Genomic DNA, 12,827 nt, shown 5'->3' with positions numbered 1-12,827 from the left:
CTCTCTTTTCCTCCCTATTCCTCTCCCCCTCTCTTCTTCTCTCACTCTCCCTTCCCTTTCCTTTCCTCATGTGAAAATTACCCTGCTACCAACTTCCTGCTCATTCTTCATTCCCTTCCCAGATTTGGCCCCATATCCAATTTTATTCAAGTGTCTGTTCAGATCAATTTAAAGGATTCCTATGCCACTACTTATCTCTCTGTATCTCTTTCTGTCTCTCTCTCTCTCCAGGTCACCTTCTGAACCCAATTTGACATGGGAAACCTCCTTAAGAATCTATCCCTTCCAAGGGAGCGAGAAATTATACATAGTAAATCATCTTCTTAGATACTAAAAGTTTAATTTATTTTGTGCATTTGTTATAATTTAAAAGACAGTAGTATAAACGGTTGGTAAAGTGCTGGATGAAATGCTGAGTCATATATAATTACTCTGCTTAATTTTCTTTATCCTTATGTTGGAGGAGGGGAAAATCTTCCCTTGCATGAACATTCAAGAAGACCTTGTGCGTCACTGCCCAGACATATCTATGTGATGCCCCCCACCTGCCCATAAGAAGGTAACACATTCTTAGGCAGAGTAATGGGAAGGAGTTCATCACATGGGGTCAAGAACAAGAGATCATGATCACTAGATCCCATGTAAGAGGGGTATAAAAAATTGGGGAAAAACAAATACCCAGCATGTATCCAACACCCAACGATATGTATATTTTCATTTATTTGAGTTTCACCTATTAGTGAAAACATATGGAATCTGTCTTTCTCTGACTGACTTATTTCACTTAGCATAATACCATCCAGTTCCATCCACGTTGCTGCAAATGGCAGGATTTCATTCTTTTTTTTTTAATGTTTATTTATTTTTGAGAGAGGGATAGACAGAGTGCAAGCTGGGGAGGGGCAGAGAGAGAGAGGGAGACACAGAATCCGAAGCAGTCTCTAGGCTCCGAGCTGTCCGCACAGAGTCCAATGCAGGGTTCAAACTCACGAACCATGAGATCATGACCTGAGCCAAAGTCAGATGCTCAACCAACTGAGCCACCCAGGCGCCCCAGGATTTCACTCTTTCTCATTGCCAAGTAATATTCCATTGTATACATAAACCACATCTTCTTTATCCATTCATCAGTTGATGGACCTTTAGGCTCTTTCCATAATTTGGCTATTGTTGAAAGCACTGGTGTAAACCTTGGGGGACCTGTGCCCCTATGCATCAGCACTCCTGTATCCTTTGGGTAAATTCTAGCAGTGCTATTCCTGGGTTGTAAGGTAGTTCTATTTTTAATTTTTTGAGGAACCTTCACACTGCTTTTCAGAGAGGCTGCACCAGTTTGCATTCCCACCAACAGTGAAGAGGGTTCCCTTTTCTCCACATCCTCACCAGCATCTGTTGTTTCCTGAGTGGTTAATTTTAGCCACTCTGACCGGTGTGAGGTGGTATCTCACTGTGGTTTTGATTTGTATTTCCCTGATGATGAGTGATATCTTACCTCAGTCCTATGAAAACAGAAGTTATTATCCCCAGCTCTTCTCCCATATTTCCTCATGAGCAAACTGGCTATCAGGAGCTTAGGGGACTGAATTTTCTCTGGAAGCTTTTCTTTATGGCATTCTTAAGCTCCTTATTCCTGAGGCTGAAAATTATTGGGCTAAGAAAGGAGGTAAAGACTATATAGGTGGTAGCCTTCAGGGTGTTACTGTCCATAGAATGGAGGCCCTTGGGCTTGAGGTAAATAATGGAGGCAAAGTCTTAGTGCACAACGACCATAGTGAGGTGACACACACATGTAGAAGGTCTCAGCTGAGTAGATCCTCAATATGGCGGCCACGATGAAGACATAGGAGAGGACGATGAGGAATAAGCAGCCCATCAGAGCTGAGACACACACCAGGATCACAGCCAAGGTGACAGAGGATGTCTCCTTCCCACAGGCCAACTTTCGAAGGGAAAGCACGTGGCAGGTAAAATGGTGGATCACATTAGACCCACAGAAGGTGAGGTGAAAAACTATCAGGGTCACCATCATCCCCATGACTGAACCACCAGCCCAGCACCAGGGGCAGCTGTGGGGACTCATGAGCACATTGTAGCACAGGGGGTGGCAGATGGCTATGTAGCAGTCATAGCCCATGATCATGAACAGAAAGGACTGCTCTGTGTCCTCACATCACTTTGCCCTCATTATTCATTCATATAGTAAAGAAATGTTATTCAACACTTATTTCATATGGAAATATTATAGGTGATGGGATCCAGCTATACCCAAGAACTAGGTCTCTGCTCTCTCTTTTCATGGTCCAGTGAAAGAATCTGTCATATAACCAAAGATGACAGCACAGAATGGTCAGAGATGTGATGAAGGCAGCCTAGGGATCTGAAGAAGCTGGCGAGGGTCACAGATCCCACTTGGGATTTAGAGACTTTGGCAATTGGTGATGTCTACATTGAGACATGAGGGAGTGTAAGTATGATTCAGGCAAGGCAGGTAGGTGGAAGATGGGTTTCCTGACAGTATAGCAAGTGCAAAGGTTCAGAGTGACAGAGGCATGGTGCATTTGGGGACAATCGTTGTCTAGCACAGCCCAGAGAGTTGGAGGTGGCTAAGGGAATTCTGGAATGCGAAGGCAGATAGGTGGGTAGGGCAAGATCATGCAAGACCATGGCATCCACTTAAAGAGTTTGTTCCAAGGAACTCTAAATACTCTCAAAATAAATACAGAAAAGATGGAAAGCCTGGATGGCTCATTTGGTTAAGCATCTGACTTCGGCTCAGGTCATGATCTCATGGTTTGTGGGTTTAAGCCCCGCAATCTGGCTTTGTTCTGACGACTCAGAACCTGGTGCCTGCTTTGGATTCTGTGTCTCCCTCTCTCTCTGCCCCTCCTCACACTCACACTCTGTGTCTCCCATTCTCTCTCTCTCAAAAATGAATAAACATTTAAAAAAATTTTAAATACACAGAAAAGATGTGTATGGTAATTGAGTATGTCAACATATTTGTAGATGTTTCCTCTTGGGGGTCCTATGACGTCTACTACATGTTCCTTCGTGGATTAATACTTACATGTTATGTTGGGTCTGAAACTAGCAGTGTAAATACTGAGTCATAGGGGATACCTATGTTCAGCTTGAATAGATTCTGCCAAATGGATTTCCAAAGTAATTATACCAAGAGGTACATTTTAAGCCCATGCACCATGGTCAGATTCCTGTTTGTAGGGAGTCCCCCTGGCTGCTGTGAGGGAAGCAGGCTGCTGAGGGCCGGCGGGGTGGGCAGACACAGGAAGAGATGGGCAGAGGTGCGCGTGGGCATCCTGGACTGGGTCGAGTGGCAGACTGGAGGTTGATTTCAGAGGCAGAATGGACTGTGTTGCTGATTGGACAGAGGGACACAGGAAGTGAGCTGTTTCTACGCCTAACACTTAAGACCGAATGGGTGAGTTCTTCCCACAACAATGAACAATTCTTCAGCTTCCCAGACACCAACTTGCAGTCCCATAATTCAGTTCACCTCTGACACGAACTACCTGGAGATGCCAGTGACAAGTTTTCAGTGTTCAGGGTACCTGCACTTTTGTCTGGTGGGACTTCACAGTTGGGGTTTCTAAATTCCCCCCTTTCATTTTGGATACTTTGCTGGAATGACTCACAGAAATCAGGAAAATGCAACACTTACTCTTTCCAGTTTACTATAAAAGACACAAGTCAGGAACAGCCAGGTGAAACAGGTGCATCAGGCAAGGTGTGGAGGAAGGACCGAGGACCTTCCATGCCCTCTCCGGACACACCACCCTCCTAGCACCTCCACGTGTTGACAAATGGGAAGGTCTCTGATTCCCATTGCTTAGGGAGTTTTTGTGGAGGTTTTGTTACACAGACATGATTGATTAAATCATTGGTCCTTGGAGATTGAATATCAATCCATAGCCCCTCTCCCCACCTGGAAGTCCCAGCTCTCTGATCTCACCTTGGCCGTTCAGGGGAGCAGCCTCCTTCCTAGACTATCCAGGGGCTCCCAACCACCACGCATCTCCTTAGCATGCAAAATCCAGTATCATCACTCCTGAGACAAGGGCTTTAGGAACTGTGTGGCATGAAGTGGACAAAGACCAAATGTGTTATTATAGCCCAAGGATGCACATACTAATGGAGATGTTCCGGCTCGGATCACCAGGACAACAGGGATAGGGTAGAACTTGACCAGTGGGGGAAGGTGGGGCTATCCAGTGTGACCAGGAGACACTGAAAACTTCTTTTGACCAAAGGAAATCAGTCCCCAAGACCCAGCTCTAAATTACCCTTATTCTGGGACACCCTCCAGCTGCCCTGACCCCAGAGCAGAGCTCTGGATTCCCACTGTGGGCTGCACCAGCTCCTGCTTTCCCTCTGACTCTTCCTTGACCCTAAGGGATTGAGGGCATCTACTCCAGCCCTGTTTTCCCCAAGACTGGGAGCTCCTAGTCCTCAGCAGGGACTGGGGCTTAGGGCAGACAGAGACAGCAGGGAGTCTTGGTTGTGTTGGGGAGTTGGAGGAAGGAGTAGGGGCTGCACATCCCCAGAGATCCTCTGATGATCCTCTTGGCCACTCCAGACCCTGAGGAGGCCCTGGGGAACAGCCTGCTGGGAAGCTGCAACAGGGATAAAGCACACAGCATCAGTTCCAAGAGCCCAGAGGTCTGGCCCCATACCTGCCCCTGTGTGCTGCTGACAGAATAACACAGGAGAGTGTCTTCTTCCCTGCCCTGCTGGCTGCTTCCTGGAAGAGGCAGCCCAGCAAGAGGTGCACCAGAAGGGACAGGGTAGGTGGCAATAATGGGACATTTGTTGGGAACAAGACTCAGACAGTGGATGGGAACCGGGCCTGGTTGAAGGGTTGTAAGACAGATTTTTAGCTCTGGACACCTGCCAGGGGGGGCTTCTCAGGGTGCCCATGCTGGGTCCTGGGCTCTTCACTCAGCCTAGTACAAATGGCACTACAGAGGCTGTGAGTTTGGAATGTGACCAACTGGTGCATCTGGTACAGACTGATGACAGGAAAGCAGTTCAGAGGACAGGGAAGATATCAGCATCAGGGATAACCCCCCATGTTAGGTAAACATGGAGCCCTTTCCATGAATCCTCTGGACCTTCTGAAGATAGTTGTCTGCTTACTCCCATTTTTCAGTTGGGGAGAGGAGGCTCAGGGCTAGAACGTTCTTTCTCAGACACACATACCAAAGCTGGGGCTTGAACCCTGGCCCTGATGACTGCACACCTGGGGTGCGTTTCAGACAGTTCTCTCTGGAAGCCAGAGTGCAGTGGGAGCAGAGGAGGGGCCTGGGGCAGTGAGCAGTGCAGGGAGGGAGGTGGAGCCATGCAGATGGATAGGAGGAGAGCACACAGACAGCTATTTAGCAGGGGGAGAGGGTGCTGAGTGATGGGGGTTGAGGCACAGAAGGGGGCTGACACGGGTGTCTCGGTTCCTGGTCTGGGGAGGGGGGAAGGCTGCATGGTCAGAAGGCTTTATTTCCAGCTCACCAGCCCAGCCTTCCTCACTCCGGGAAAGTCCCTCCCTGTCCTGCTGGTTCCGTGTCCTCTAGGCTCCAGGCTGACCCCTATTGTGGGGGATCCTTCGGAACAACACATCAGTAAGACCAGGGGGTGCAATTATGGCTGGGTCCTGCCCCAGAGCCGAGGGTTTCAGGAGCTGTGGGTGACATCAAAGCTCAAGTTATTCATAAAAACATTTTTGTTTTGTTTTATGGTGGACGTCAGGTGCAGAGGTTTGAGTCAATGACGTTTCTGGGTTGCTGCGCTTGACAAGCATTGGTTTTCATCACGTCCTTCTCTTATTTTGCTCACGTTCCCTTTCGATCACTTGTTCCCTCCAGTGTCAACAACCCTTCTCCCATACTAAAGGTATGCGCTTTGATTTGCATGTGCTCTTGTACATGCGTACTGTCTTCTCTGTGCATATATGTGCTGTGAATTATTTGTATCCTTTTAAATTTCATAGAAAAATTTTTACTTTTTGATTTTATAGAAATATTATAAGTTTGCAGGAAAACACATACTTCCTCTCTCCCTCACACAGTTTCCTCTTTTACCTCTTGGAATAGTGTATTTGTTCCTGTTGGTGAGCCAATATGGCTACAACCAGAGCCCACGGGATACATTAGGGTTCACTGTCTGTGTCGTGGGTTCTGTGGATTCTGACAGGTGCATAATGGCATGTATCCACCGTTACAGCATCCTACAGAATAGTGTCAGCTGCTCTATTTTTAATATGCCGAAAGGTTATTATGCTGGAGTGTTCGCCTGCTTTTTGCTTCATTCATTCAACACATTTTACGGGTTCATTTATGCTGCTGTGTGTGCACCGAACTCCTGGCTGGGGCTGCAGGGTTTGCATCCAGCCCACGGGTCCTGCCCCCTTCCAAAGAATGGACAAGCAGGCTTTCCAGTTCCCCAGTAAAAGCAATGCTACAGAAACACCCTCTGACATGCTCCCCTGTAAATGCCCTTGAGCAATCGCGATAGATGTTCAGGAGCACATGTGCTGGGGCACAGAGCACGTGAACTCCTCATTTCCACTATTCTGCACTCTCACAGGCCGTACACGAGGGTTGCGTTCTCTCCAAAACTGATCAACACTGGGGACTTTCTAACTTGGGGCATTGAGTAGATATACACTGAATTTCCACTGCATTTTCCTTCCTTTGTCTCTCTCTGTCCCTCTCTCTCTTTTTTCTTATTACCATGTTTTTATTTGCCTGTGGTACACCCTCTGTAAGTTCTCTGCTCAAACCTTTGCTCATTTTTCTTCCTTTTCCTCTGCTTATTTCTGTATGGAGCTTTTGCTTGTTGTAGATGTAAATGGTTTCTTTTTTATTCCAGATCATATTCCTTGGTCGTTTTTGCACAATGAACATGATTTTTCTCACCTTTCTGTCTCCATTAACTGGATCCGGAATATTTTCTGTTGGACAAAAACGCTTCTTGTTGATGTCATTGTATCTTTCAAAATCATGTAAGGTTTGTGCTTCTGGAGTTTATTTATTTATTTTTTAAATTTTTTTTCAACGTTTATTTATTTTTGGGACAGAGAGAGACAGAGCATGAACGGGGGAGGGGCAGAGAGAGAGGGAGACACAGAATCGGAAACAGGCTCCAGGCTCCGAGCCATCAGCCCAGAGCCCGACGCGGGGCTCGAACTCACGGACCGCGAGATGGTGACCTGGCTGAAGTCGGACGCTTAACTGACTGCGCCACCCAGGCGCCCCAGTGCTTCTGGAGTTTAAAAAGTCCTTCTTGGGGTGCCTGGGTAGCTCAGTCGACTGAGTGTCTAACTTTTGATTTTCGCTCAGGGCATGATCCCAGGGCCATTGGATCAAGACCTGGCCAAGCTCCACACTGAGCTTGGAGCCTGCTTCAGATTCTCTGTCTCTGGCTTTTCCCCTCTCCCCTGCTCACTCTCTCTCTCTCTCAAAACCAAAAACAAACACAAAACAAAAGAAGATCCCCACTCCTAGTTCAAGAAAATTATTCTCCTCCACCTTCTTCTATTAACTTCATAGCATCATGTTTCATATTTATGTCAGAAACCCAATTGGATTACACCCATGCGTATGTTTATAGGCAGAAATTCACATTTACTTTGCTTCTAAACAGGACGGATTTTCCCACCACAAACTCTTACACAACCCATCTTTTTCCATTGATTTGTGTCCCACCTTTACCATATATCAAGTTTTGCATCACACTGGGGTACTTTCTGAGGTGTGCAGCCAACTTGATCGGTTTTGGTGTCTGTTCCAGGGTCACACTTGAAATTGACAATGATGTGTATAATGTCTATAATGCGTCTTCCCCTGCCAGGGCATTTCTCTCCTAGTTAATCCATTTTAATGGTGCAATTGTAAATGGCACTGATTCCTTGATATCTCTTTCTGCTGCTTCATTATTGGTGAACAGAAACACAACCAATGTTTGTACATTGATTTTATATCCTGCAACTTTGCTGAATTCACGTATCAGCTCTAGCAGTTTTTTGGTGGCGTCTTTTGGATTTTCCTTGTGGAGCATCATTCGTCTGTGAAGAGTGAAAGTTTGACCTCTTCCTGCCAATTTGGATGACTTTTATTACTTTTGTTGCCTGACTGCTGAGGCTAGAACTTCCAACATTATGTTGAACAACAGTGGTGAGAGTGGACACCTGTGTTGTGTTCCTGATCTCAGGCGGAAAGCTCTCAGTTTTTCGCCACTGAGGATGATACTAACAGCGGGCTTTTCATATATGGCTTTTATGATGTTAAGGGATGCTCCTTCTATTCCTGCTTTCTTGAGGGTTTTTATCAAGAAAGAATGCTGTATTTTGTCAAATGCTTTTTCTGCATCTATTTATTTATTTATTTATTTATTTTTTTCAACGTTTATTTATTTTTGGGACAGAGAGAGACAGAGCATGAACGGGGGAGGGGCAGAGAGAGAGGGAGACACAGAATCGGAAACAGGCTCCAGGCTCTGAGCCATCAGCCCAGAGCCCGACGCGGGGCTCGAACTCACGGACCGCGAGATCGTGACCTGGCTGAAGTCGGACACTTAACCGACTGCGCCACCCAGGCGCCCCTTCTGCATCTATTTAAAAGATCATAGGGTTCTTATCCTTTCTTTTATTAATGTGGTGGATCACATTGATTGATTTGTGAACATTGAACCAGGCCTGCAGCCCAGGAATAAATCCCACTTGATTGTGGTGAAAAATTCTTTTAATGTACTATTGACTTCGATTTGCTAGTATCTTGTTGAGAATTTTTGCATCCAGATTCATCAGGGATATTGGCCTGTAATTCTCCTTTTTAGGAGGGTCTTTGGGTTTGGAATCAAGGTAATGCTGGATTCATAGAATGAATTTGGAAGCTTTCCTTCCATTTCTATTTTTTGGAACAGTGTGAGAATAATAGGTGTTAACTCTGCTTTAAATCTCTGGTAGAATTCTCCTGGGAAGCCATCTGCCCCAGGACTCTTATTTTTGGGGAGATTTTTGATTATTGATTCCATTTCTTTCCTGGCTATGGGCCTGTTCATATTTTCTATTTCTTCCTGTTTGAGTTTTGGTGGTGCATGAGTTTCTAAGAATTTGTCCATTTCTTCCCGATTGTCCAGCTTGTTGGCATGTAATTCTTCATAGTATTCTCGTATATGTTTGTATTCCTGTGGTGTTGGTTGTGATGTCTCCTCTTTCATTTGTGATTTTATCTATTTGGGTCCTCTCTATTTTCTTTTTGAGAAGTCTGGTTAGGAGTTTATCAATTTTGCTTATTCTTTCAAAAAACCAGCTCTTAATTTCATTGATCTGTTCTACTGTTTTTTTTTTTTTTATTCTATATCATTTATTTCTGTCCTAATCTTTATTATTTCCCTTCTTCTCCTGGCTTTGGGCTTTATTTGCTGCTCCTTTTCTAGCTCCTTTAGGTGTAAGGTTAAGTTGTGTATTTGGGACCTCTCTTGCTTCTTCAGACAGACCTGAATTCCAGTGTATTTTCCTCTTAGGACTGTCTTTGCTGCATCCCAAAGGGCTTGGACTGTTGTGTTTTCATTTTCATTTGCTTCCATGTATTATTTTTTAGTTTTTTGATGTTTATTTATTTTTGAGAAAGAGGGAGAGACAGAGCGTGAGCAGAGGAGGGGCAGAGAGAGAGGGAGACACAGAATCCGAAGCAGACTCCAGGCTCTGAGCTGTCAGTACAGAGCTTGACGCAGGGCTTGAACTCATGAACTGCAAGATCATGACCTGAGCCGAAGTCCGATATTTAACCAACTGAGCCACCCAGGTTCCCCTGCTTCCATGTGTTTTTAAATTTCTTCTTTAATTTCCTGGTTAACCCTTTCATTCCTTAGAAGGATGTTCTTTAACCTCCATATATCTGAGGGCTTTCCAAATTTTTTCTTGTGGTTGATTTCAAGTTCCTAGCATTGTGATCTGAAAATATGCATGGTATGATCTCAATCTTTTTGTACCTGGTCAGGGCTGATTTTTGCAAGATTGGTATGGTTTTGCACTGACTTTATTTTTCAGAAGGAACTTAAGGAAACTTTTATCAAATGTACAGTAGACTCAGTATAGACATAATGTAGGTGTGCTGATGATGTAATCATTACCATATTCACTCATCCATCCAAGAGTGTAGATTGCCCTCCATATATTCAGATCACGTCCTACATTTTTACTAATGGTTAACATTTCTGAATTTGGATGTATTGCATGTGTTTCATTAATTCCTAGATATTTTATACCAAAAGTTTTCAAAGTGTGATATGAGGACCCTGGGGTCCTGGAGACCCTTTCTGAGGGAACATCAGTTCCTTACTTTTCCATTTTTCATCATATGCTTCAACTAAAACAACATGTTGCCACAGGCTGAATGAAGAGGCAGGTATGGGCATCAATTTGTTTCCCATCCAAGTTTGTTAAAATGTAAAAACAAACAAACAAACAAAAAACAGCAACTCTTCTTACTAAATGTTAATTTTGTAAATGTAGTTACTTTCTAAAAACATGTTACTTGTATTGACATTGAGCAGGTGACTATTCTTTTGAATGTATGCATAATAAGTATTTTCAAAGAATCTCGGTGTTAACTTCTAATATGGTGAAAACGGAGAGTTGTACTGCACCCAAACAAGAACCCATCAGAGTCTCACATTTTCTTGAGTGTTAAGAAATCACCAGACCACAATGTTGGCGAGCCGTGTCTTTACAGTTTGTGTCACCATTGGGAATGTTATCTTAGTTTTGCTTAAAGCTTATACTTTGAATGATTACTGCTGGAGTAATTCTGTGAGAAATACTGAATGTTGTGAGCCGATCTTGTCTTCTGCAGACTGTGCTCTCTATTGCTGTGGTACCTTATGTCTTCATTCTTTACTTTTTCTGGTTTAAGGAGCATGTCTCTTTCCTTCCCATCCATACATACCTTCTTTCTTTTTCTTATTTATAGCACCGCTCATGACTTTCAGTCCCATGCTAAAGAACAGCAGAACCGGTGAGTATCCGGGTCACTTTCCCAATCCTAACATACTGCGTCTGTAGTCTCCCCATTTCATATATTGTTGTATACACTCATGATTGTCATGATGGTCACCTTCATTCCTCTTCTGATCTCACCAGATGCAGCACCCATGGCTGGTCAGAACTATAGCATGGTGACTGAGTTCATCCTCGTGGGATTCTCCACCTTCCCACAGCATCTTCTGCCCACCTTCTTCCTGCTGTACCTGCTCATGTACCTGTTCACGCTGCTGGGGAACCTGCTCATCATGGCCACAGTCTGGAGCGAGCACAGCCTGCACACACCCATGTACCTCTTCCTGTGCGCCCTGTCCACCTCTGAGATTCTGTTCACCGTTGCCGTCACCCCTCGCATGCTGGTTGACATGCTCTCCACCCACCGCACCATCACCTGGACGGCCTGTGCCAGCCAGATGTTTTTCTCCTTCACATTCGGCTTCACCCACTCCTTCCTGCTCATGATCATGGGCTACGACCGCTACGTGGCCATCTGTCACCCCCTGCGCTACAATGTGCTCATGAGCAACCGTAGCTGTGCTCGTCTGGTGTCCTGGACCTGGGCTGGTGGCTCAGTCATGGGGATGATGGTGACCCTGATAGTTTTTCACCTCACCTTCTGTGGGTCTAATGTGATCCACCATTTTCTATGCCATGTGTTTTCCCTTTTGAAATTGGCCTGTGGGAATGAGAATTCCTCTGTCACCTTGGCTGTGATCCTGGTGTGTGTCTCAGCTCTGATGGGCTGTTTATTCCTCATCGTCCTCTCCTATGTCTTCATCGTGGCCGCCATATTGCGGATCCCCTCTGCTGAGGGCAGGCACAAGACCTTCTCCACATGTGTGTCCCACCTCACGGTGGTCATTGTGCACTACAGTTTTGCCTCCATTATCTACCTCAAGCCCAAGGGCCCCCATTCTATGGACAGTAACACCCTGATGGCCACCACCTATACAGTCTTCACTCCCTTTCTCAGTCCGATCATTTTCAGCCTCAGGAATAAGGAGCTCAAGAATGCCATAAAGAAAAGCTTCCAGAGAAAATTCAGTCCCCTAAGCTCCTGACGGCCAGTTTGGCGGTGAGGAAAATGACAATAGGGTTGGGGATGATAAAGTCCATCTCCATAAGCCTGTTGTAGGGATTCTATATAAGAAAATACTGAGTAAGTATTGTTGAATGCATCTATAGGTGTTGGATACCTGCTAGGTATTCGTTTTTCTCCAATTTGTGTGCCTCCCTCTTGCATAGGATCTAGAGATCATGATCTCCTGTTCAAGACCCCATGTGATGAACTCCATCCCATTACTTCTGTCTGCAAATGTGTTATGTACCTGTGGATGAGTTGGGGGGGGCATCACATGGACGTGTCTGGGCACTGATGCCCATGGTTCTTCTCAAATGGAGAAGGAAGGAAAGACTTTCCCTTCATCACCATACGACTGAACAAAAGTATGCATAATAATAAATGCCATCAGCTTTTCTTTCAGGCATGTGTCTAGTGTTTTATATACCCTTTAATATAAAAATGTACAAAAAGTAAATAAACTCTTTCTCTCCAAGAAGTTGGTTGAGAGTGTATATAGTTCCTTCTGTCCTAGCAGAGGATAGACCCTAAGGGAGTTTTTCTACCTTGATCGGTGTTGAGTGAAGGATGTCAGAATGAGAAGTGAAGGGAAAGAGGGAGGGAGGGAGGGTGGGAGGAAGGAGGGGAAGAGAGTGAGGGGAGGAGACGGTTCAGTGCTTGGATAAGAACATACAGAATGTTTAAAGGGTGTTG

General features: G+C 45.1%; 1 protein-coding gene and 1 pseudogene across 1 annotated transcript; one reads left to right on the top strand and one right to left on the bottom strand.

Moving 5' to 3' along the window:
* Window positions 1-1,563: 1,563 nt before the first annotated feature.
* On the bottom strand, window positions 1,564-11,165 carry LOC115527910 (annotated as a pseudogene).
* Window positions 11,164-12,114, top strand: LOC115499860 (olfactory receptor 10H4-like). Its single transcript, XM_032592510.1, has one exon. The coding sequence runs from the start codon at window positions 11,164-11,166 to the stop codon at window positions 12,112-12,114; it is 951 nt and encodes a 316-aa protein (XP_032448401.1).
* Window positions 12,115-12,827: the final 713 nt, after the last annotated feature.

Source organism: Lynx canadensis, chromosome A2 (genome assembly GCF_007474595.2).
Source record: "Lynx canadensis isolate LIC74 chromosome A2, mLynCan4.pri.v2, whole genome shotgun sequence".
In the NCBI taxonomy this organism is placed as follows: domain Eukaryota; kingdom Metazoa; phylum Chordata; class Mammalia; order Carnivora; family Felidae; genus Lynx; species Lynx canadensis.
Note: the sequence above shows the minus strand (reverse complement) of the source record. Positions and strands in the feature narration are given on the sequence as shown.